Source organism: Azolla caroliniana, unplaced genomic scaffold (assembly GCF_043228905.1).
Source record: "Azolla caroliniana isolate FFs.n. ecotype wild unplaced genomic scaffold, voAzoCaro1.0.p SCAF_18, whole genome shotgun sequence".
NCBI classification, from domain to species: Eukaryota; Viridiplantae; Streptophyta; class Polypodiopsida; order Salviniales; family Salviniaceae; genus Azolla; species Azolla caroliniana.
In genome coordinates, this window is record NW_028230453.1 from 3,732,272 (window position 1) to 3,760,066 (window position 27,795).

At 38.3% G+C, this 27,795-nt stretch overlaps 1 protein-coding gene across 3 annotated transcripts; it reads right to left on the reverse strand.

Moving 5' to 3' along the window:
- Window positions 1-2,858: 2,858 nt before the first annotated feature.
- Window positions 2,859-26,308, reverse strand: LOC147852130 (SPX domain-containing protein 1-like). 3 transcript variants are annotated; one of them, XR_015531453.1, is made up of 6 exons: window positions 25,929-26,308; window positions 21,615-21,780; window positions 21,013-21,497; window positions 19,803-20,004; window positions 16,354-16,455; window positions 2,859-3,098 (listed from the first exon to the last, which is right to left on the reverse strand). XR_015531453.1 is itself a non-coding variant. In XM_087334227.1 (3 exons), exons 1-3 carry the CDS (start codon window positions 26,277-26,279, stop codon window positions 21,079-21,081), a joined length of 936 nt encoding a protein of 311 aa, XP_087190353.1. In that variant the 5' UTR covers window positions 26,280-26,308; the 3' UTR covers window positions 20,831-21,078. The 3 variants fall into 3 exon arrangements, 1 of the variants encoding a protein (XP_087190353.1); XR_015531452.1 differs by lacking the exons at window positions 2,859-3,098; window positions 16,354-16,455 and having other exon boundaries at window positions 19,615-20,004; XM_087334227.1 differs by lacking the exons at window positions 2,859-3,098; window positions 16,354-16,455; window positions 19,803-20,004 and having other exon boundaries at window positions 20,831-21,497.
- Window positions 26,309-27,795: the final 1,487 nt, after the last annotated feature.

Sequence of the window (27,795 nt, forward strand, 5' to 3'; positions counted from 1 at the left end):
CTAGTTTATCGTTAGCTAGTGTCAAACTTTCAATTGTGTGTCGAGGGTAGTCATGAGGTTTCAAGATTCGATGACAAGTTTGCAAACACACATAGAGGCAACACCAAATCCAGATGGACTGGGAGTGTTTCTAGAATCAAACTATTTAATCAAGAAAAACATAAGGAATTATAGATCAAAGAAGGAAAGAGGGGTGCCACCCCCTAATGGCGGCGTGAACCCGAACCTCATTGATGACTTATGCCATCGAGGGTTGATGCAAGTCATACATTGGGTTCTGCAAGGATTACACATGCTTAGCTAAAAAGAGCTAGAGCCATATTGACATAGTCCCAACATAAGTAAAGTCTCCTTTGATAAGAAGGTAGGTAGCCTTCTTCTATATGCAGAAACTCTAGGACCTATTGTGTTCACACTTGAATACTTTATGAGAAGTGGTAAAGTGATAACACACTTAATAGTTATCTCACACCGTAGAATTTAATATTACAATTCATACCCGTGCTCCTTTCAGAATTAACCTACATGTACTCACTTTAAGATTAGGGAAAACTACGGAAAACCTATCTCATGATTATTCCTAACTAATGGGAAAGTAGCTTCATTTTGGGAAAAAAAAACCTATCTCATGATTAGTTATGATTATACACATAAAAAGTAGTTTCACAATATCTAGGTAATGAGACCTATGAAAAAGAGAATAGTCAATATAATGATGAAGTATTATTGCATTAAATAGAAATGGATGGTGACATTTGCCCTATATACATTATGAGAAGTGACGCATGTGACCACTGAGGGGGAAAATAAAGCCATATACATAGGCTTGAGATAAAATCCTTTAACTACCAAGGCCCCCATATGGTTATTGGGGCTCTATGAAGTAGGAATGTTATTCTTGGATTGTCACATGAACAAACTATGATATTTTGGGTTCCCAACATACCAACTCTATCCTCCCAACAAGTTGTTTACATCTAGGTGGTATGCTTTTGATAGGATTCCTTCATTTAGAAAGAAAATAAACCTTAATGAGTGCAATTGTATATTTAGAATGTCCACGAACATAAAGGTAATTTGCTAATCTCTATTGGCATGCAAAGCAAATAGAGATTAGGATTATGATCGAGATGAATGAGTACGGGTATTAGCACCATTTGAAACTAGATATGACTCAACTAGGAATTGGATGGACATTCTCACGAGAATAGATCGGATGCTTACTATTGAGACTCAATATTGTGACATGAAAGATCCATTCCTAGATTGCTTAATCATCATAGACGCATCCCACTTTGAAACTAGAACCTCAAATGCTTAGACCAAGATTTGCAAGCACTAAGAACCAATGGTTGTAAACATACACTTGCTCATAAAGGAATGATAGTGAAACCCCATTACAAATTCATGATGGCCTCGCACAAGTTAAAGAAATAAACCTTGACAACATTGACGACCCTTGCAATGTCTTTGTAGCAATAGATTAAATTTCCTTCGAATTGTCAACATTGAGGAATCTCGCAAAGACATTCAAGCATGTGTATGCATGGATCTATGTAGAGATAAAAGGTGCGCCATGAAGTAGTGATGCACACCATCACCCTAAAATGACGAACATTCGCTATGGCACCAAATAAGAGATGATGTGGATAAGGTGTAAGATGCATGCATAATCGAGTTGATAGAACACATCCGTTGGTTGTCACCTAATATTGTTTTCACTTATTGTGGTGGTTTTACCAGTGGTTTAAGAACTTGAATGGGTCAATACAAAAGTGTACGTACACACAGATGTATAATATGTCTACATAAAATAATATGATGGCAATATTTGATCTAGGTTGTTTAAGATTGTTTTCTTTAATTCATACTTCTTTTTACATCTTTTGTTTTCATTGGTTTTGGTCATACATTCCCCACAAACCACATTGGCATAACAATGAACTTTGCATATTAAGGAGACATGCATTGATACATACATGCTAGTTTCAAAGTCCACACAACATTGTTATTTTTTTACACATATACCTCATAGAGAAACTTTGTGAGCTTTGAAGATGATGCATGGACATAGACACTTTGAATTGAGCACTCTTGAATTACAATATGTTTGCATGATGCATGCACTAGTGGAATGATGGAAGTTGGTGACGTTTTATAGCAAATTGAAGGATCATGATTTTTACATGGAGTGAAATAATTTTAGAAGACATAGTTATGCGATATCAATCTTGGGAAAACCTAGGAAGGGATTGTACAATCTAAAAATGAGGTTTTAGAACTAGATAATTATGTGGAGAAGAATATAGTCATGAACGTTTTGGCCATAAGCAAAACATTGGTCCGATGAACAGACTTGGAGATGTAATTTGAAACAAGAAAATGCAATATGTTTGCTTCACAAGTACGAGACCTTTAATTAAGGCATGATATTTCATTGATAGATGATACTATCACTTTAAGAGATTATTTTTATTGCTTTAATGTCCAAGTTTCATCACCATAAAATATTGAGATCAAGTTTGAATTGGTTTCATTGCACAAGAGGGATCGTCAGTTTCTAAATGACATCATCATGTGTTGCAAAGGAAGTCTAATGCTTACCACCCTTGAGCAAAGGATCAACATTTTTGGAATGACACAAGTTGTTGATCCATAGAGAGATTGGCATAAGAAGTTGTGCATTTAACTACTTGGGCATAAATGACATAATTTAGAGTTTCTAATGGTATGATCCTCTTCAATTGGTGTATGTCTCCTTTCTCTACCTGCAATGATTAGGCTATGATTTATCTATTTGTTTGTCTTCCTTCCTTTCTGATGTATTAACTTTTGTTTGCTATTCATTTCTCTCTTTACCATACGTAGGCACGTGAAGTATTGTTTCATCCTGATGGTTATTTGAATATTATGTTCTTTGCAAGCTCCCCAGAGATTTAGTCGAACACAATCAACATGTAAGATATGGTTGTGTTGGTTCAGCGCTGACAACTTTTAAAACTTTGAAGAACACTTCAGCTGAGTTTACCCATTCCAACATGTATATGCTTCAGACTTGCATGCTTAGTACAAGTTCCCCAAATTGGTGTAATAGTTACCTAAAACCATAAAAAAACTTAAGCTATTAGGGACAAATAAATTATAAGTAAAATTATAACAACTTGGGAGCACATTCCAACAATTACATGCTTATCAATAAGGGTAAATTTCGCTTAGGAAATCAACTTTCATTGCAATTCCAAGTTTTAAACTTGGATAAAGTTCTAGCCATTGTCATCCAAAAATGTTTTGTGCTCCTTGTGCTAGAGCATATTGATTTTTTGTAAGGAGAACATGTTCTCAATGTTATTTTATGAAATTTCACCATTGATTTAGAAGGAAAAAGGTTGGACCTACCATTGGCAAATATTTGCAACTAACAAGAATTTGAATGCAAGTCTAAGTACATTGCAGAAAGACGATAAAATATTTCTAGGTAGAGAGAATTCCAATTGCAATTGGCATTTTGGAGTTTATGAAATATCTCTCAGATTGTTCCAAATGCTATAATCACTCTACCAAGCTTCTCACTTGAATCCAGTGCCCATTGTAGCTATACATACAACAAACTTTTGTGCTGTGAACTTAGGACAAGAGTTTAGGTTCTTAAACACACTAGTCACACTTGACTGGGTTTATATTGCATTGATAAAGGGATTCTGTTTTAATAATAAGAGAAGGTAGAGTGGAGGAGAGCTTGACAGATATTGTTGTGTGTTGGAATTGCATGATGAGGAAGATCACAAGGGAAAATGCTAGAGGCGCAAAGGATGATAAAGAAGAGAGACCACCTATTTCCCCCATTATTAGCACTAAAGCCTCAATAAACCACATGGCTTATATCACATTGGAGTTGGGAACAACAACAATAGTGATTAAGGCCTTTCATTCATCACACTAGTTATCTAAAGTTTGGTACTTGTCGATGACTACATCCATTATACTCAGTCACCTATAGTCAACAAAATGACAAAGTGATCATACCATATATCATTCTCTTATACACAAAACTTGGGTTAATGCTTTGAGAACAGACATTACTTTCTATAGAGACCATTTCTGACACTAATCACATTCATGGATTTCCAGTTTGACTAAGTTACATGGACACACACATCCTCTTCTACAATTTGATATATGGAAACTGTCAGTTCACATGGTCAATTGACTTTTTGCGCATTCAATTTGCTAAACCAATCCATTCTAACATCAAACCATTCAAACTCCTTAGAAAATCATTTGCATAAACAATAAGATTGAAAATATGTAAAAAAGAGAAGAAATCATGTATCTACAAAGATAATATGAGAACATCAAATTATTAAAGAGGTCTTAGGGTTTATGATGTTTTACATTAATTTATATTATAAAAACAAGCCTATAAGACGTTTAAGCCATTTAAATTGTTTGGTCATGATTTCAAGATTGATAAACCATGAACCCAAGAACCTAAACAAAATTGTCAACCCCCCAAACCAAACCAAACTAATTTGCCAAGCAATTAAGCAGGCAAATTGGATTTCATGGTTTGCTTTTGACTCAAACCGAATTGTTACCAATTTCTTCTCAAGTCACGACTTTTCCCATTAATGTACATATGAATAATTACCAAAATTGTTACATCCCAAAATCACACGAATGGAAACAAATACAAGATAAAAATAATCTTATATTATATTCACAACTCAATATATTACAATTGTTCCAATATTGGGACAAAAACAAAATCTAAGTTGGGACAAGTGGGATGAGTTTGGACAAATCCAAAACTGATCCAAAGGAGAGAGTGCACCACCACATTCCTTGGAGCAAAATGAGTGAATTTGAGAATGAATGGAATGAGAAAAGGCTCCTCATATAAGGGCAAATATGGCCGTTGGGTAGTCCCTTGGGACTACCTATTGGGACTCTAGTTGGGACAAACCATGGTGGTGCCCCTTTTGGGACTGGGCTCTCTAGCGAGTCCTAGTTGGGACAATACAAAAATACCTAATGATTTTGTGGAAAAAAAACTAATGACCCAATAACTTAGGGTCACAAAAGTTGACTTGCATCATTAGAAGAATATGAGGTGATGGTTATGTAATGAGAAGAAGGTTATTCCGATAGCTATCGTGGAGCCGAAAATGAACAATAATAAAACATTTAAGAATGACTAGAGAGTGACAAGTGAAGGTGCAATGAGTTGGGAAGGAAATTCTCGAGTCAAGACAATCATAGCAAGGCGAGGGATGGGATGGGTGCTACGTGATTTGACCTTACATAAAGTCCACTAGTTAGTGTGTTTGTGATGGGAATAACAAAAGGGGGGTGATAAGGTTTTTTTCCTTGTTTTTTCCAACAAATCCAAAGAGAATAAAGAAAACAAACAATTACTTAAAAGAGGATTATAGTAGTGTATTATGAAGTTGAGAGAGAATATTTTTTATTGTTTTATGACCAATGCTTTTGAAATATTTGTCAAATGCAAAGGATCTGGAACTCAACTTTCATGTTTAAAAAAGACAGATGGCACAATGACCACATGCACGGAGTAAATGCTTGAAATAGCCACGAGCTATTATACTCAACTACTAAATGTATGCAAAGAGGAACAAATTGATCAGGCCACGTTCAGAAATATAATAAATAGGATACCAAGGCAAGTTACTGTGCAAATGATGGACCGACTAAATACCCCTATAGGTATACAAGAATTGTGGGATGCAATTGGGGATATGAACAAACAAAGTTGTGACGGAATTGATGGACTTCCTATATACTTTTACATCAAATATTGGGATCTAATTAAGGATGACATGTTGGTAGGGATGCAATACATTATGGTAGAAGGATTAATGCCCACAACAATGTGCAGAGGAATGATTTATTTAATTCCCAAGGATGGAAAAGACCTGACAACGCTCGATAATTGGCGACCATTGACGATTCTCACCAATGCTGATAAGATAATGGCCAAAGTTGTAACTAAGATATTGAAAATGGTACTAGGGACATTATACATACAACGCAAATTGACTTCTTGGAAAACCGAAGCATTGTTGACAATGTGATAACTTTTTGGGAATACTCAACATGGGCGGAGGAGCAAGAAGTGGACCTGACAGTAATGCTACTCGACTTCGAAAAAGCATATTGTAGAAGAATACGTGTGCGGAAGCGTATGCGAAACACAGAGTACACAGTTCGGAGTACTCAGAAAACACAGAGATGGAGATGGAGAGGGAGAGACAGAGAGAGCAGACAACTCAGTTCTATTTCAAAATAATGACACTCTGTATATACATCGTGCTCAGTGAGCACCTTTTATACAAGCCCTAGCTATCAGGCTGACACAAGTACTGACAATACTTGACTGCTCATAAATGAGCCTACTACACTAACTCCCAAAATTATTCCTTACGAGGGATACCATACTAAAGGCCTCGCGGTTTACGCACCACTACGACTACGTTATGCGTACTGTTTCACGCACCCAATCTACACACTAGGTTACACAACGTATTACGCACCCAATGTTGAGCTTGTCACTCAACACTCCCCCTCAAGCTCAACTTGAGGTTTCGTCTACTCTTTTGGATCTTCACTCCGGTTCCTTCTGGCTTCACGCCTCACTCGCGCTCCTCGACCCGTTCGATTCCGCGCGCTTCGACCCTTCCGGTCGGCTTGTCTGCTCATCTGGCCCTTCTCAGCTCCCTTGCTGTCGCGGTGTCAGCGTGTCCTTCGTTGCCCTTTTCTCCGCATGGCCTTCAGTTGATTCGGCGTATCCGAATTGAACATTTCAATTGAATCGAACACTTCCGATTCAATTCCGCTCTCATCCGAATTGGCCGTCTCCAATTCATCTCATGTCTTTAGGCCTTTGACTACATCAGACCGCGTCTTGGTCTTGGCCTTTACACCCTTCTTGGTTGTATCTCCCCCTGATTTGGCTGTCCTCGGCTCTTCCCTACGATTGTGGCCCTTGCTTTCTTCTTCGGCTTCTTCAGCCAGTCCGGAATCGAATTCTTCATCCAATTCCTCATCACGGTCACTTCCGCCGTCATGAACACCTCCGCTCCTCTCATGCTCTTGTTCCTGTTCTTCCTTTCTCCCCCTCAAGTTCGGCGTGTCGAGGTGACGCAACCCAAGCTCACCTGAGAAATGTCGTAACTTGTCGAGACCAAGAGGCTTGGTAAAGATGTCGGCAATCTACCGATCCGTTGGAACATATGCTAGTTTGACTTCACCTGAAAGGACCCGCTCGCGAACAAAATGGTAATGCACCTCAATGTGCTTGGTTCGGGCGTGGAAAACGGGGTTCTTCGCAAGGTGGATACTGCTAAGGTTGTCACAATAGATCGTCATCGGATTAGACACCTCTACCTGCAGATCCTGTAAAAGCCGTTTTAGCCAAATGACTTCGCACGTAGCGACAGTCGCCCCTCGATATTCGGCGTCCGTGCTCGACAGTGCTACTATCGGCTGCTTCTTGCTACTCCATGCGATCGTCGCACTTCCCAATGAGAATGCGTATCTAGATGTGAATCTACGATCATGGGCATTTCCGGCCCAATCGGCATCCGTGTAGCCGACTAACTGTTCGGCTACGCCTACTCGATATAGCAACGCCATGTCTTTTGTGCCGCTGACATAACGCAGTATCCGTTGCACGCACTGAAAGTGTTCGGTCGTAGGCTGCGACATGAATTGACTAATCATGCCAACCGGGTAACTGAGGTCCGACTGAGTGATCGTCAAATAGATGAGGCTTCCGACAATCTGTCGGAACCGTGTCGAGTCGCATGCCTTTCCCGAATCTTGGCAAAGCTTTACATTTCTGTCCAGAGGGGTCGAGATGGGCTTACAATTTGCCATCCCGAACTTGAAGAGCATATTCAGCGCGTAATGACGTTGGTTGATCAATATGCCTTCGGGGGTATGGATCACTTCGATCTCGAGGAAGTAATGAAGGTCTCTGAGATCCTTCATTTCAAACGATGCCGCAAACTGAGACTTCACGCGGCGGATTTCATCTAGATCGGCACCGGCGATGACTAAATCATCAACATACAATACCATATTGACCTTGCCGAACAAACATAGAAGAGTCTAATTTCGACAGCACATATGCAATGCTACCTTCTCTTTTCCTTCGGCACATGCACATATGCAATGCTACCGAAAATCCTCAAGTGTGCCAAGTTCGGCTTCTTCTTGAAATACAAGTGTGGCGTCACTCCTCCATTAACAGAAGTCCGATTCTGCAGGTAGATAACCGTCTTCACGGCTTCAGCCCAATAAAATTTCGGCATATGCTTCTCTTCAAGCATTGCCCTAGTTGCTTCTTTGATTGCCCGATTCTTCCGCTCGGCTACGCCGTTCTGCTTCGGCGTATATCTACATGAGAATTCGCGTTGAATTCCCTTCTTCCGTAGATAACATGTGAACTGGTCGGAGAAGTACTCCTTCCCACCATCGGACCGTAGGCATTTGATTTTATGCCCTGTTTCCCTTTCCGCAAGGCTCTTCACCTTTAGGAAACATGCAAAGACTTCGCTCTTCTTCGCGATCGTGCATACCCACGTGTGCCGAGTGAAGTTGTCGATGAAGGTTACAAAGTAACGGCTTCCACCGAGACTCACGTACTGTGCCGGACACCACACATCCAAATGAATCAAATCTCGCGGATTTCGACTACGATTTCGCTTGTTGGGGAATGGAAGTCAGTGTTGTTTTCCCATCTGACAAGCTTCGCAGACTTGGCCATTACGGCCCCGAAATTTCGGCAAGCCGAAAATAATGTTCTTCGTCTGCATGTCACGAAGCCGTGGGAAATTTACATGGCCAAACCGCTTGTGCCACAGGTTGATATCCGATTCGACCTTTTGTCCTTTCGCGTACAACGCGGTGCCGGCTTGATTAGTGTCAAGGATAAACATCCTCCCTTCACGGCACCCTTGCGCGATTACTTTGCCTTCCTCTTCTATGAAGTAGCCGAGATGCGTGAATTGAACCTGCATTCCCTAGTCGACGATTTGACCAACCGACACCAGGTTCTTCGTTATTGTCGGGATGTGCAACACGTTCACGAGTTTCCCTTTTTGCCCAACATGGCTAAGGGGAACTTCGCCGACATGTTTGATGGTATGCAGAGTGTCATCCCTCGTTTCGACAACCCCTCGTGATTCCAGCTTCTCCAAGTATGAGAACCACTCCTCGTGGCTCGTCATATGATTTGACGCTCCGGAATCAACATACCACACATCGCTCGATTTTGAGGTGTTCATGGCCATTGAGTTGGCCTTATGCTTCATTACGAAGGCAGGGCCAACTCCATTTCTGGCTCGTTCGGAGCCTTCTGCGTAGTGGGACTTCTGACGCCTCTCCGCGTCCCTTCCGCTTGATCCGGCTTTGTTCGAATCAACCTTCTTTTTCCAGCACTCGCTCTCCTTGTGGCCTTTCTTGCCACAGTAACAACATTCCGATGCGGCCTTCTCTTGCCGTCTTCCGGAGCCGCCATGAGTCCCCCTGCTTGCGGAGGGTTCGGAACTACTGTCGGCATTTCGATTATGCCGCTTGTTCTGCTCTTATCGGCCGCCTCCATTACGTGCCGATCCGCCTTGTCCACCACAACCACGGGGCCTATCATCCTCCATGTAGAGCATCTTGCCATCGGCGTGCACACTCGTTGACGCACCTGCGTGGTTTTCTTCTACGAGCAACATTGACTGAAGCTCGAAAAACGAAGGCGTATTCTCCCTCGTACAGACCGCCGTTCGGAAAGCTCCGAACTTAGATGCTAACCCACCAAGACAAACCTACACCATCTCGTCCTCCTCAACATTCACATTGACAAAGGTGAGTGAGTCGCAGATTTCTTTGATCTTGGTGGTGTAGTCAGCCACCGCCATATCCTTCTGTCGGACATTGTTGAGCTCCTGTCTGAGCTGCAACTTCCTGGCCGTTGTGCTTGTGGCAAAAATCTTTTTGAGATTCGCCCACACGTCCTTTGGCGTCTTAGCATCCCGAATATGGCTCAATAGCTGGTCGCTCACACAGGATGCAAAGCAGTAGAGAACTCTGCTTGCCGCTTGTTCCCAAGCCGAAAAATCTTTGTGTGTCAAATCGGGTGCTACATCATCAGCTCCTTCGACATAACTCCAGTAGCCGTGACTGAGCAGGTATTGGTGCATCTTGTATGACCAAGATGCGTAGTTGCTCCTGTCGAGCTTCTCAGTCGGTAGCGAGCCTCCCATACCTCTGTCCATATTGTTGTCTTTTTCTTTTCCGAACAAAAACGAACAACAACTTCAACTCTGTTTTGTCGCAAGCTTTTCTTGTCAGCTACAGAGGACTTCAACCCTTGCGCTCTGATACCATGTAGAAGAATATGTGTGCGGAAGCGTATGCGAAACACAGAGTACACAGTTCGGAGAACTCAGAAAACACAGAGATGGAGAGGGAGAGGGAGAGACAGAGAGAGCAGACAACTCAGTTCTATTTCAAAATAATGAGCACCTTTTATACAAACTCTGACTATTGGGCTGACACAAGTACTGACAGTACTTGACTGCTCATAAATGAGCCTACTACACTAACTCCCAAAATTATTCCTTACGAGGAATACCATACTAACAGCCTCGCGGTTTACGCACCGCTACGGCTATGTTATGCGTACTGTTTCACGCACCCAATCTATGCATTGGGTTACACAACGTATTACACACCCAATGTTGAGCTTGTCACTCAACACATATGATAGAATCTCATGGGAATTCCTAGAAGCAATGATGGTAGCCCTAGGCTTTGAACAACAACGGATCCTTGGGACAAGTGCCTTTTATAGAGGTGCATTCAACCAAGTTTTAATGGTTGGAAGTATGGGGAAGAGCGTCAAGATGTTACGTTCGATACATCAAGGATGCCCATTGGCCCCGTACCTATACATCATTGCAGTAGAAGCTTTGCAATATCAAATTTTTGATAAATCTTGGCAAATACAAGGCCTTACCTTGCCCGATGATGTAGGAATGGTGCTTGATACAACATATGTTGATGACACAACGAACTATGTCAAGGGTGATGCAAACAACTTGGGCAGATTACAAAGTGCAATTGATGAGTTCTGTAGGGAATCGGGTACTAAAATAAATTGGAATAAATCAGTGGGCATTTGGATAAGTAATAAGCCCGTTATAAATTGGGCCCTTGACCTAATTTCAGATGGTTGAGAAGAGGATGCCCATTGGCCCCGTACCTATACATCATTGCAGTAGAAGCTTTGCAATATCAAATTTTTGATAAATCTTGGCAAATACAAGGCCTTACCTTGCCCGATGATGTAGGAATGGTGCTTGATACGGCATATGTTGATGACACAGCAACCTATGTCAAGGGTGATGCAAACAACTTGGGCAGATTACAAAGTGCAATTGATGAGTTCTGTAAGGAATCGGGTACTAAAATAAATTGGAATAAATCAGTGGGCATTTGGATAAGTAATAAGCCCGTTATAAATTGGGCCCTTGACCTAATTTTAGATGGTTGAGAAGAGGAGAAGCTACTAGATACTTGGGCTTCAAAATTGGTATGGACATCACATGAGCAGAACACTAGAATCTACTAGTGGACAAAATAAAAGCTAAGCTAATATGGTGGAATGCAAGAAAACTATCCTTCGCGGGCAAGTTTGTGATTGCAAATCAGGTTCTAATGGCTACCATATGGCATACTACTGCATGTTGGGTAATCGTGCCCAAGTTGACCCAAATATTGGGGAAGTATGCAGAGTCTATGTGCTATTGGAATTATGAAAGCATGGCAAGGAATAAAAAAGGGGATCACATGTAGGTGGAGAAATGATGCATATGCTTGGATGTACATGCCAATTGTGTGGAACCCACTGATTAGAGATGTGGATGGGCTGATGATTGGACAAAAAGCAGGCTTCAAATGGGCCGACTTAATCAATGCCCAAGGGATGCATTAATGGATTGGAAGAGATTTTTGTCTAATGATGTGGGCATTCAAAAGGCTAGAATATGGAGAATAAGCAGGGGTAAAGGCATGCTCAAGAGAATTACAGATGCCATTGCATGCAATAGGCATACTCTGGAAGAGGAAGATATAATTACTTTTGAAACTGCATGGACAAAACTTATAGATGCTGAGAATTGTCTAATTGTATTTAAGGGAGTGAAAGTAGAATCCAATGAGGCATACTACTACAAAATAGAGCACGGAATGGCAAGATGTGAACAACCAACCTATCAAAGCGAAAGGCCAATTAGGGTGATTGCGAAAAATGGAAAGGATGTGATTATTGACCCTAAGCCAAGGGAGATCACACTGACGACAGTGTCTTGGCCAATAGAAGGGCATTCAGATCAGCTATCGTGGGACCCAACAATGTACTTCTGGAGAAATCAAGGGTGAATTGAGGGGGCAAAGCTGCTTCAATTTTTTAGGTACAACACTAAAATTGGGAGACAAATTATCCTAAAACAAGAACACGACAAGATTGTGGAACATAAATTTTGGATACATGAAGGCATTAGTGAAAGGAGACTAGATCAATTCTGGAAAATGATATGGCATGACAGTAATGACCACAAGATATGATGTGTTTATGGTTTATTGCGCATAGAGCCTTGTTAGTAGGGATGTGGGGTAAAGGCCCCAATGTACAACCTAGATGTACTGCATGTGGACAATTAGAAAGCATTTCCCATTGTCCATGGGAATGTTGTGAGGCAATGGTTGTATGGAGAAGGGCGTTACGTTTGTTTTGCCATGCCTCTAGTTCTTTCACCCTCAACTAGGGACATGCTTGCTGGAATTGCCTTGAGGATGATGTCGCGAAATACAATAGCACATGCAAAGCTATGTACAGAGGGGAGTATGGAATTGTTCTGTTGATCACTAACAACAGGGTACCTATAGTTATTGCGCAGAAGCAAAAATTTGGAGCTCTATGGACGCTACTTGCAGCCATTACCATATGGCAAAGTGTACCAAGGTATTTTCAGCAAACAAACGCCCTCCAACTGAATCGATTAAGCTAATATGGCACACACTAATAACTACATTGAGAGCTTAATATGAGCGGATTGATGGTATTGATGATGCTTCAGATTTAATGAGGCTGAATTTCAGAAAACATTGGTGTACTACACCAATGCCATAGCAAATGGAATGGATATACGATGGTAGTATGTAGTACCTAGATGGTTGTTCCCCCCTCCCATTAGTTGAAAGAGGGGTGTGAACGAGATGTCATGGGGGATATTGAATGAAGGTGATGTGTAGGAAAGTTTGGCTAGAGACCCATGCGAAAGTGTAAGATAAATAAGTGAGATCACTCATATTTAACTAATGGAGTATATTCTTTTTTGGTAGAAAATGTAGATGAGACATTAGAGCTTAAGATTAGGACCGTATCCGCAATGTTCTAGAAACTAGAAGGCAAATAGAGTTTTATGCCCTTCAAAAAGTTTACAAAATCATATTGAAAGCTGGGACAATGCCAAAATTCCCCCATAGGAAAACTACCAAAGTTGTCAAAGATATCCAAAATTGGTTTACAAAATGGCTCGTTGAAGAATATTTCAATGTGCACATTGAGAATAAGAAGGGAACAACGAACATTGGTCAATGTTTAACATTCAACGCCGTTCACACCAAATAGAGAATACCCCAACATAAATCTAAGTTTGAGTACAAGTATAGCCATATTGCTACTCAACATTGGGACAATTGTCAAGGGAAGTTAGCTTATGGCCAAGCTCACATGTGCACACCTATGCACAAGAGAGTGAGACATGTCACCTCACTACATGAAAATGCGCACAGAAATTGACGTAGAAACTAGGGATTGTCATCTCACTAGGGATTGGTTACAAAGAAAGAGAGTATACGATCAAAGATTCCTTAATGGTGACTATAAAATAGGAACATCTCGCTTTGGAATTCCTTAAACACGAGAATATTATGCACAATGTTTTGGAGTTCCTACAAGGTCATATAAGCTCAAAAGGAAACCCAATGACACTAGACACAATCTTTGCTTGATGGTGATAGTGACAAAAAAAATAGAAGATTCAAACAATGCAATTTGACAATTATCTTAGTTTTTTAATTGAGCTTTCCTTTTTCCCTTTTGTTGAACCATTTTAAACTTGCCCAATCTATACATCACAAGGAGAGTGCTCAATAATGATTGTTGATCATAGGGGTCATTTAGCCCCAAAGGAGATTAATCTATCATCATCTCTTCATCTTTGTGTGTGTGTGTGTGTCGTGCTTCATGCAATAACATGAAGGTCACAAGTTCTCAACAAGACATGTTCTACATAGCAATGAAAAATTAGCCTAGTTTAGGACCTAATACCAAGACCTTGACAATATGTACATGTTCTAAGTACCAATTGAGTAATAATAGCCAACTGAAGCTCATTTGTAGCCACCCCCCACCCCGCCCCCCCTTATTAGAAAGGAGTCATACACGAGTTGATATGTTCATTGGGTCCCATAGATCAATTTTGGCCTCGTCATGGACGATAAAACATCAATTCTATTCTATGGCATATTGTAGGCTGAGAGTAGGGCAACCCCAATACTGGATTATACCAATCATTCTTTGAAATAAAAACTGGCATTTATGTTGTCTGATTGGTTGGCAAAACTAGGATATACTCATTCTTGGAGTTCGTATGCTGAAATGTCATAAGAGTTCTAACATACTTTGAAATTCACAGCAATTGGACTTAACTAGCAATTCAGGAGTGTCAAATACAAATCGTTTCAAACCAAATTGTTTGAAAATTTTGAAACTTAAACTGAACCAAAGCAAACCACTAAAATCTCTAAACCAAAACTATTTAAACTGAAACCCGTCAAACCATAGAGTTTAAGGGATTTCCAAGCTCAAACCAAACAATTTGAGAAGTCCACAATTCCATTTTGGTTCGAACTGAATTATTGACAATTGTACACTCAATTTTCAAAATTTCAAGCAAGGGTTATTTTTTAAAAACGAGCAAAAAACAAAGTTTCACATATTACATCATCAATAAACTTAATTAATTTATTAAATAAATATTTCAAAAATGTTATTAAAAACCAGTAACCTAATAAAAGCTTAAACCAAACCAAACCTTGATACCCCCAAGCCTAACTAAACCCTAACCAAATTAGATTGTACCAGTTAAACTGCTAAATTGTTAAGCTATAGAATTGCAATTTGGTTTGGCTCAAATTGAACCTTTCCCAATGGAAAATAATAGATTGATCTGACATGATATCATCAAAATACCTCTCTCTGGGAAGGAAAATAACCTAGGATAAGGCTCTATTTTTACGAGTGATACAATAAGCCTTATTTTTCCACGTGTCACACGATTGATTTTATCAGTAAGTCTTATTTTTACATGCGTCATATGATTGATTTTATGAATAAGCCCTCTTATATGGATACATAACAATCTCAAGTGCTTCTAAGTGTGATAGAGTTGACAATAGACCTCTTCACATCAATTAGAGATTGAAAAAGGAAAATATGAATGCAAAGCTATGGAAGATCAACGATGTTTGGAAAATATGAACTAGATAAGGTAATGAAATACCGAGATCAACGATGTTTGGAAAAGTTCATGGCAAAAATCAGGAGACAGAGAGAAGAGTTGTTGGACAAAACCAGAACCACAAAAAGTCATATCAACAAAGAGGTCTCAAAACTTTCTTTAGCTCCATTACTCGTCAAGATACAAGTCAATCAAGCTCTACACTTGTATAGTCTAGAGCAATAGAAACTTTTCATGCATGTAGGACAAGTCTATCTCGACCAGATCCCATTTGTTACAAAAGAATGACTACCATTATAACTGAACATCAAAGGTGCTTTCCTCGTTTTAGAAAACCAACATCTTATGATTAGCCCATGTTAGATATCTATCCACGACATTAGTTTCAATCCAAGTGCTTAGTTATCACGATTATCTAGTACCTTAGGGAGTTTCCTAATTTAGCTATATTTGTTTTGGTTCGTTGTTCACGAAGATGAGGCAACATTTAAGATGTAATCTCTTGTTTAGTCTCATTGGTCCTTTCAGCATTTTCAAAAGTGTTAGCTTTTCTTTCTGTCTCGCTCTCTAAATGAAATTAGGACTATATATACTAAAATACACCATAAATTTTCAGAGTTAAAAGCCACTCCAAATTATCCCGCCTCAGAATTTTGGTTGTTTAGTTATAAATCATGACATAAAACTTGGCTTGTTGGTATAGTCTCAGGTTCATGTCGAAATTACGCTTAATGCTAAAGGTTTGAAATACCTTTTTTGTCAACCCTTTCTTCTTCAAAAGTTTTTCCCGCCTTAAGAGTTCCTCTCCATGTCAGACCAATCCATATTGAAAATCGCAAAAGTTTGATTCTATCTGAGTCGAGAATTGACAAAATAAAAAACGGGATCAAGTTAGTGTGGATTATACCATGGAAAATCCACAAAAAAATCCCAAAAGGTTAAAAAAAAGGCAAACACATGTTAAACTAAAGAAGAGTCATCATTTAGACAAAAGAAAGCTCACCAAAATACTTGGCAAGTACAAAAAAACCCTCTCATTGGAACTCACTCAATGATATAATCAAGTGGGGTTTAGAGAAGAGGTTATAGTGAGTTATTCCTATAGGAGTGTTGCTATAATCTTGCGAGTCGCAATAATTGCCTTGCCATGATACTTCAGTTGTAATGGACATCTTATTACAATAGATCACTTACTATCTTCGAATATGGTTTCCTACTCAAACACTTGGTACATTGTTTTGGCCATTTGGGTGGACAAATTGAGCTCGTCCAAGCATTCTCCATATTTTTTTGCATGGAGTAGATATTGGGCTTTGCTTACAATATAACTATAATGGAATCAACTATACTATAGTCAACTATGTCTAGCTTATATCAAAATTTTGGGTTTTCCAATCAAGAAAACCATTAAGAAAGGAAATATCATCTAACCTCTCCTCTATATGTCTTAAACTTAATACCTTAAAACTCTATTTAATGTAACACTTATTCCAAGGTTTTCCGAATTGATCCTAAACGTTTCCTCAAAACTTTGTATGTTTTCTATACAAGAATCTACCTCTCCCTAGTCTATAGTAAATGACCAATAACTCTTGTCATGCATGTATACCCCATATAAAATATGTTTGTATGTGAATCTATACCTTGTGTCATCGGGATATCTTATGTGTCAATATTGTGTACTAGGATCACAATTTTGTGTTATTCAGACTATGCTTCCTGCATATGCAGTTAATCTCAAATTATTGTAAGAATGATGTCCATGAATTGTCTGTCAACTTGTGCAAGAACAATAGAATTAATCTCTGAGATTGCAGAAATACTGTCAAATAATATGGTTCATGCGTTTCAACCTGCTTTTCCATATTCATCTGAATTGAGAAATTGATAGAAAATGAAGAAAATCACAATGATACTTTTATCAAAATCCTGCTGGCTGGGCATTGAAACATGGAACATTTCTCTCTTAGACAAAGGAGAAAGATGAGCTAGGGGTTCAACTAGAGAGGGAACCATATTGACATTAGTCATGGGCTATGTGGTATAACTGCAAATATTTTTTATGGGCTACTTCCAATGACCAGTCCAAGATGTTGTGTAAATTATGTTTTAAGAGACTCAAAGAAGACAAGCATACCATGAAAGAGGTCACATAAACTCAACTTATTATTGAGAGACTAGGGACGATTTACATTTGCAATGTATGATTTTGGAAGACTGTGATAATATTGCCAACAATGAGGGTGCATCGACCAATGCATCGACCAATGGTGAGAATACTGCATACATGAGGCATGCTCCATGCGAGGCCATCACATTCTTTGCATTTATAGTTCTCACCAGGAAATGTCTCAAAGTTCATAGGAATCGAAAATTGAATTTTGAAAATTCAGAAGGATCATGCAAGAGGACAATATAAATCTTCTCGCCATAATTTGCAAATCTAGCAAAAAAAAGCTTCTCTTGTCACCTTATTTTTATCTGTCAAGTCACAAAGGTTAATGGATACATCAGAAATATCCTCTTTTTTGAAATTAACTTCTCTTTTCCCTTTCATTATGTAGACAATTACTATCCACATGAAGGAGGTTGAGAATGAAACCACTTTTGGGGTACTCCCATAACCTTACCATCTTCTTAGAAATGGTGCCAATGACTTCAACAACATTATTGATTACCTCAACAATTTTTTAGCCAATAAGGAAAGACTCACCTATGGAAACCCCAAACTTTTCATTGGCGAATATACAATGAGCTTTTCCATAGAATGAATTATTGAACCAGATACATGACACAATGAAGCCATCCATCCATTGAATGATCTATGGTTTATGGTTGGGCCAATCATCCATGATTGTGTAATTTGATTCTAGATAAGTTTATTGCCAAAATGCAAATCCGAACCAGAAAAATTTTGTTAGATGATATTATGGCAAGTTCTTTCTGCCCCCAACTTCGAGTCCTTGTAGTACAAAGATAAACTCCATGTATTAACCAAATTCCAAACACCCAAGTCTCTTTAGGATCCTAAATCTAATAGGATCCCCATAGTTTCATTGGCCCAAATTGCTCTAGAGATAATATACCAATAGTTTAGACTAAAGAAATCACCCCTAAATTCCACAATGTGTAGTTTGTTCTGTCATGCTTGCCCTCAAAAGCAATGACAGTCATAACATTGACTCACGTGTGGGTCTAATTCCCCTACCACTTATTCATGCCATATAGTTCACTTAACTAAGCACTCATTATCATACTCTTAATTGCCACCACCTTTGCTCAAATCTCCTACTCCAACCTCTCGTTTTCTAACAAATGCACAACCTCTATATATTTCATACCATGTTACTAATGCATGGAAATAAGAGATTATATGAAATAGAGAGTCGAAGCATGACTACAAGATAAAGATGGTACAATACAACGGGGGTGCTCATGTACTCCTACACGACCAAGATATAGATACAGGTTCATGGCTTGAAGTGAACGTGAACAACCTTTCCTCTCTCAATTATCATTCCCAATTTACATAACATTGCCAACCCTAATTCAGTTGTTGCATTAACTTTTCAATTATTTACCCTGTTGACAACAATCAAAGTGGGAATCTGCCCTTGTTTGTACATTGGCATCTTCAACCAAGTATATCAAGTAATTTTGAAAATTAAACAAGTATACTTTTTAAAATTTTAATGTATATAGATCAATTACCGTAATTCTCCCAATCACAATGTAAGTTATAATAAAGGGAGGGCGAGAGATAATAGAATGAAATGAAGTAGCTACTTTCTATGAAAATCATAATGTGACAATAAGTTACACAATATGACAATAGAATGAAATGAAGAAGCTACTTTCGATGAAAATCATAAAATTGCCATCTTTAGTTATAGTTATTCGAGAAACATTGTCATATCTATTGACATAATTCTTGTATGTAACTATGATTGAAACTCCATAATAAAGATTTCTCATATGCGGTCACATTGATAATTGAGCATTTAATTGTGGCATGCGATATTCTTATCCAATTGGACTTTACCGTTCAAGCTTAAGTTAATTCTTTCAAGATTCACAGTTTATATATCTTGGCTATATCTTTTATATGTCCATGTAGTGAACCCTAAACATTGTACATTTTAGTATTATATGGAACCAAATCTATTCACGAAAGAAAGCAGTTGTGCATAAAGACATCACCTTACTTAAACCAGTTTCAATAGCTGTGACATCAATTTCAATCGCTTTCTTCAGTGGTGAAGCATGCGTTTTGGAAACCTTAAAGTTAACGGTTGTAGTTGTCTCGAGTAAAGGGTCACATGTTTGTTGTTTTCATTACTATTGAGTCTTCTTATTTTTGACGGAAACCATGCAAACTAGCAATTTCTCCCTAAAACAATGGCTTTACACCCAAAGATTGAAAACAAAGGAAACATTAATAAATGTTTATCAAACAATAATTAAAACAAGGTGGCTATCATATTAAAAAACTTAACAAAAACATTTTATGCCTACAACTAAAGAATAACAATGTGCTATTAATAAGAACTAAAAAAACACTTTACGCGTTTACGAAAATGATTTCCCGCTTAAATAAGACACACTCTAAATCATAATATCGAGCCATTGCTTTATTAAATTTACATAGTGAACTAATTCATAACAATGCACACAAGCACATCACACACACATAGACGTGGATACAAATAATGTATATTATTGGTGGCTATGTTGATTAAAATTGCCCAATTTACCAAGAGATCAACCTTTTCCTAGTGAAAGAACATATCATTTCCAATAATGGGCATAAATCATTATGGAATCTATAAACGCAAGTTTATAGAAATCCTCAGGCAATTTATATAACAATCACTCCAATGTGCTACAAAGTCATAAATATGTAGCAACAAAGTCGTCGATATGTGGTGGGACAAGAGTCGGATGCACATGTAAGGAATTAAAATCTTAAGAAATAAAAATAATTTATAAGTCAATGGCAAACATGTCTTATATATCAAATGTAGTTTTGAATAGGCTCGGTATTCACTAAATGTAAACCCTTTGTATTAAATGAGTTCATTTAATTATTCCATATGTAGCACCATTTAGTATGTAAAATGTATATGAAAGGGCTTCAAAAACCTCTTATATAAAATGTGTGTTATCGTTACATACAACCCTAGAGTGAATAGTTTAATCTCAAAAAAAAGGTATCTAAATGTCCAATATCAAAAGGTTATGGATAAATATAATTTCACCTTGCATTGTTAAATATGGATTACGTATCGACACAAAGGGATATTTAATCCCATATTACTAGATTATCAAATAGGTGAAGCTTTACAAAGCATTAAGTCAAACAACTGTAAAGAGGTTCTCATGACATGTCATATAAAATGTGAAATGGTACCTGTTTTCTATTGTTTTTTAGCACAAATTGGTGGAGTAGTGTCGCACATCGTGTCATTAACTCTGTCTAGATATTATCGTCAAGAGGTGGCAATGAGAATATGTTGTAGGTAGAACTTCGCCTCCTAATTTCTTTCATGATTCTTAATGCGGCCAAAGTACTACTATAGATATTATTAACATCCTCAGGATTTGGAAAAGTCGTGTTCGCCTTTTTATGGGCATCCTCAGGCTCAAGCTTCTGCTTTGCATCATCAATCAAATCTACATCCGTAGCAATATTTGGTTGACGCAAGAGTGTTGGTTCACTTGTTGAGATGGTTGAATTAAGAGAAACAAGTAGTTGCAAATTCATCTCACACTCATGTACAAGCCTAGACAAAAGCTCGGTAGTAAAAAAAGGTTGACGAAGAACGTTGTTAATATAAGGCATCCGAAGATGAACACCGGTCCGCTTGTCATGTTTCTTTAGAATCTTCACCAACCCTATATAAAACATGTGGGGATATGGCTCAAATGTTCCTTCCAATATCTCTAACAACGGTGTTTCAATGTAAGACACCTTCTAGAGTACGATTACATGAACGTAAAAGGAAGCCTTACCAATGTAGTTTAGAGAGCTATAGTTTTCTAAAAGGACCATTTCCCCATGGAAATTTACGATGTCTCTTGTTATGTTCATCATTTCCTCATTCAAGTTTCCCTGGGAATTTAGCGGCATGCCTTTTCCACACTTCTTTCTAATTGTTTCGCACCTTTCCTTCAATTCCTGAAAGGTTAAAAACCAAGAGAACTTGATTCAATGCATTAGAGAGAGTGCCTCTTGTTCCAATCTACTTACTATCTTTTCATTATACATACATCTCCTTGGTATCCACCAATTGCTATCAAACACATAATTTGTCACTTATCTCGTTTCTAACTACATATCTAAAGTATTGTGGAGGGTAGCAAATATTCTATTGCTCATGTCATCGATTTTTATATGAAAAAGTGCTTCCTTTGTGAATAATCATGTCTTCAAAATTACTATGATTTCAATAAAGAGTTCATTTGTGAGCAAATATAGGAAAATTATTCCTGCCAACAAATATTTATTTTGATTACGATTATAATAACTAATATAGTACTTTTTAGAGTGAAAGTTTGGTAGCACAAGGTTTTGTAAATAACTCACATGATATTATTTATAAATAATGATCACTAAGAGAAGATGTGTTTTACAAAAGGGCATCTTTAAATGTCCACTACATAAAGCAAAAGGGATGTTTCGAAGTTATTTCTATTTGCAACTAAAGAACTATGAACAACAATGATAATAGAGGAAAGAAGAATAGACTCGATGTTTCCATGACAACTCTTAGTGTATAATGTGAAGACATATATAGGTTTTCTAACATAATGTTGATTTCACCTCAAGTAATGTTATTGACATGTGACATGAGAAAACGTTCTAAGTTCTCTCATCAATATTCACAACTTGGCCAAAGTACTTTCGCCTGAAATGTGGGCATTGTCATCTTATCAAGAACCTAATCTCTCCTTTGATCAAATTATAAATAAACAAAATGTATATATTCTTATTATACTCATCTACTAGGAGACACATCCAAGAAAGTAAATGGAAACATTCATCCACTTGTCAAGTTTGTTTAGCATCTCAATGTCTACAAAATCGTGTAGAATAATCATATATTAATGTAAAAGAATGACTTAAATAGAGCTTATCTAAGAGCTATAGTTTTGTAAGTGGGTGCTTTTGTGGCATGGAAATTTACAAATTCAAGTGCTTCCCTAGAATTTAGGGCTCTCCTCCTATATCATAGTCGCAATTGCCTCATCAAGTGTGGGAATTTCAGCCTTGGCTAGAAGAAATGCCCTTCTTTAATTGAACGACGGTTTAAAATGTTTCAAAAATTGCATGGTTCTCCTTTGAGCAAAAGCCTCCCTGCTCTTACATTGAGGATCATTGCACTCTGTCACAGGTGAGAAATGATCATAGACAATCCATAAACGTTCTAGCCCTATGGGATACTCCTAAATCGTCCTATCTCCCTACCAAATAGCACATGTCTCCTGCTCAATTTGAATTTCTCCAAAATATCCTTCACATTTTGAATTTCATCAACAATGGTGGCAATTAATGGAACCATGGAGTTGAGAAGCCAAGTATACAAAGATGTGTGGGTAGCTCTCCATTCTTTCCACTCACTACTCATTTGAACAAGAGGTTCTTTCTCTTCTCCTGTCAAATAGTCAAGACTTCTCCCTGCGAAGGCCCCCATAATCCGATGCGACCAACTCAAGCACATGGTTGGTCCATCGAGTTTGAGGTTAATTAGAAGGAGTTCAAGTCTAGGTGGTGGTTGTGTTCTTGTCATACCTCCAGATGCTACAATCTCAGCCCGCTTCATGTATTTCACCAATGTTTTCACCTCATCCTTGTTCAATTTTGACAACACCTAATCCATCGTTTGAATATAGACCATCTCTTCTCTTCTCTTTGACTTCTTTTCTCAAGTCATCTCTCAATCACATAGCATTTTCATCCTAATGGGAGAAGCCACCCCTTCCTCTCTTGGATGTTATGATGGTGCTGTTTTGATCATTGTCGCACCATTAGAGGGGCGGATCTAGGGTTTGGGAAAGCTGCATGGGACTAACAAGCATCAACCTCACTCCAATACCAAATTGCAAAATGAACATTTTCCTTTCATTTATTCTCAAGAGTATACATATATGTTACAATAGGAGAGAGAGAATACAGAGACCGCTTATCTTACGTAAGCATGAGAAGGCTCCTCATTACAAAGGCCAAGATATGGTCATTGGGCTAACTAGCTATTGGGGCTGCCAGCCATTGGGCTACAACTCTAATCACTCTCAACAAATTTCAACAATTTTTATATTTCATTAATTGCGACATTTAAATGATGTTGTTTTCATGGTTTAAACCCACAAATTTGATGAATGGAAGACCAATTTTAAATGTTACATAAGGTTTTACGTTGAGGTTTGATGTGCAATAAAGAAAACTTGTATATTTCACATTGAAAATGTGTATATATAGCTATGCATAACGAGTCCAATCAAGTTTGAGATGAGAAAAATTAGTGCAATGTGAATTACTTTGCAAGGAAATGGAAAAAACATCTAAAATGGTTTTTCTTGCAAATGTGTGGTATATATTGCATAGAGACAAACGGATGCACAAATGGATGGTTGTCACATAGAATGGCACAATGGAGAAGACCGAGATTTAAATTATCAACAAAGCACCAAATTGTGATTGCAACTTAGGGTTGGATACAATGAGAGCTCTCGCTCATGTATAAGCAAAAGCAGACTTAGTGAAGGCCAATTCTAGAAGGCACTCTTAAGGTTGGTATATTTAAATATGTTGTTAGACCCAACAACGTCTAAGCCCTCTACCACATTCAATGAACCTCCCTTTCCATTGACCACACATGTGGTGGAAGACTTTGGCACTTGTTCCCACCTAGAAAATACGGTTTGAGATCAACTATGCATTGGGCCCTACTTTAGATCTACTACTTCATTTTAACATTTCGTAGGACCTTAGAATGTATATTGTCTAGTCTAGACGTCATCTCGCATCAAGATTGATACGTGCAAGTTGGCTCTTGTTGAAAGAAATATTCAATTCACGACATTTGGTCGTTGGATTAAAAATCAAAATCGATTTTCTTTTCACCAAGGGAATGAAGTGAATATGACCCTTTCATATTATTGCCTTCACCGTCATCAACCATTAAGTCGAGCATGAGGCATTCTTGTGGTAATGAAATTCATGATGAAATAGAAACTCGCAAGGATCAATAACACTATTGGATCTACTGAGTCTGAGTTTCTTGGTTTTAGGAAAAGTACCATGGTAAATACAAAACACGTTGTTATGGATCTATTGAGTTGTGTTTCTTGGTTTTACGAAGTACCATGGTAAATACAAAACACATCACTATGGATTGATTGAGTTGGGTTTCTTGGTTTTAGGAAGGACCATGGTAAATACATTAAAACACATCACACCAATAACTATGGTATGGATCTAGAGTCACACAACCCACTCTCGAGCATCAAGTGTATGATAGATACACTTTAGGGCGTGCTTTGCCGTCCTTGATATGACCATGTTGATCAATCCGATAACATGATAGCAAAGAAATTTGCTGGAATAACTATAGATCTAGGGCAAGCAAAAAGCAATTGACACTTATAAGTTCATGTTGCCATCATCATCATCATTCATGCCCAACCATTCGTCTTCCGGATTATATGAATTCTACGGGAGCATTAATGCGAAACATTGTCACAATAATGGGAAGGTATGGCATCCCATGGATCGATGGAAATCGGTGTCAATGCGATAGAAATTTCGGGGCGAAAATTTTGAGCCACAAATGATGGGTTCCGCAATTAAACAAGATCAGAAAAAATAAATTATGGTAATGGCATGATTAGCAGGAGGTATAATTAATTAATTACCAGCCTTCAACAAAAAAACCGGATGTAATTATGCTATTCAAGATTGTGCAAACCACGCGATAGAAATTTCGGGGGCAAAAAATATTTGATATTTTTCTTTCGGAGCCTCAAATGATGGGTTCCACAATTAAACAAGATCAGAAAAAAAAATTCAATTATTCTAATGGCATGATTAGCAGGAGGTATAATTAATTAATTACCAGTCTTAAACAAAAAAATAAAACCAATGTAATTATGCTATTAAAGATTGTGCAAAACACGGATCGATTATTATTACTACTATTATGTATTATGTATTGTGGCATCAAATTGAAGGTAAAAACTGATATCCCAATTGAAGAAGAAGAAGAAGAAGAAGAAGAAGATAATGGTAACTCCATGGACAGATTAGGGTTGGATTGAGAGGAATACCTGGAGACGGATCACATACTCTTCCTCCTTATCCACGAAGAAGGCGTTAAGTTTGTCCAATTCCAGATTGAGGAAGTCCACGAACTCGCAGCTCTCTCCGCATCTAGGGTTCCTGACATCGCCATTCTCTTCATTGCTTCTTAACTGGGTACTGGATACTGCTGCACCCATGGCACCACGGAATGCAGGAGAAGAAGAAGATGATGAGGAGGACGAATAAGAATAAGGTTCTGAAGAATTATTTGTGGCGACCAGTGTCTTCTTGAGGTGTTTGTAGGACAGGTATTTGTCTCTCCATGTGGGCAGCGTTTCCTGCAGGTGGCTATGGAGTCGCTTCCCAAACTTCATCATAAGATGATGATAGATGATTAGTTATTGCAATTAGGAGGGGCTAATCACTTAATTAGGAGCCCTAATCACCTACTTAGGAGCCCTAATCACCCAATTAGAAAGGAGGAGCGGGGGAATGATAAGATGAGGACAGATTTGGATCTTTCGGGGATGGATATTCTCTTTCTCTATGGAAGGCATTGGTTGTAGCCATGGAGGAATATTCTTCTGGGCAAGACCGAATCTCAGAGGGAATATTCCTCCATTCTGGTTTGACATATCAATAAAATACAAACATCCAAAAAAGCAAAAAGCAACAAAAAGAGAGAGAAAGAAAGCCTTAATGTTTTTATGTTTTAACCCATCCACATGGTCACCAAAAAACATACATATGGATATATGTATGGATGTACATATATGCTTTCGCACGGAAATGCCTCGTGAGATGTTCTGGGCTCAGAAAACTGTAAATCTTGAATATGCCCAATATGTGTATGTATATATGCATTGAGGTAAAAGGGCCTAATTCATTGCGATTGCTCTATTAAACTTAGGAATCGGCAACGGCTCGTCTCAAGCCTAAACCGAACCGTTAAACCTTCTTTTTTTTATACGGTTTGTCGGTTTTGTTTAGGCTTGAGCTTCCTTAACTAGTTTGAGCTCGGTTTGGGATGGCTAAACTAGTTACCAAGCCGATTAAGGCTTAATCGACTTGGCTAAACAAGTTCCTAAACTGGTTTGGGCTTGTAAAGAATCGAGTATGATTCTTGTGTAGCGGAAGAGATGTGTGTTATGTGTATGTGTGAGAGGAATTAAAGAAGAGAAGAGAGAACACAAAATAAATAGAAAAATGAATACTCAAGAAGGTGTATATTCATAAGTAGAATAGCAAATACAAAATGTGGCATATTACAAGGGGTCACAACCGACTTAATATAAAGTATGAGGAGGGTGCTTTATATATAGTCACCCTCTCTCTTCATCAACTAACTACAACAACCACTCTCTCTTGGGGAATGTGAAGACTCATAGTAATGGGGAATATGTAACTCATTAGTTATGTGTAATAGAATATGATTCTATGACACATAATTAATGTGTAGAGAGTAGTGGTGTGACTCTTGACCTTTGAGTAATCGTAAATTCTCAAAAGGTGTGTTCACACGTTGCACTATGTTGAGCTTGATTCTCAACAGGGCTTAACCAGTTTGGCCAAACCTGTTAGCCTAAAGCAATTTAGGAACCGGTTCAGTTCAGGTTTGGAAACTCCCAAACCGGTTAAGCCAAAACTGACCCGTTATCGATTCCTACACACAGTAGAGGCTTTCTCACGCCAAGCCCCGTACGAGATCTTACCCAACACTCGTTAGGGTTAAACCTCATTGAGCATTGGGAGATAAATTTGTAATTCTTGACTCTCCAAACAATTGTTCCGAAACAAACCCTTGTACGTAAAGTAAAAGGGTTTATATGCGATTATGAGTCGAGAGGTGTAATTATGAAAAGCTTGAATACTGTCATACGTGTATTAGGTAAA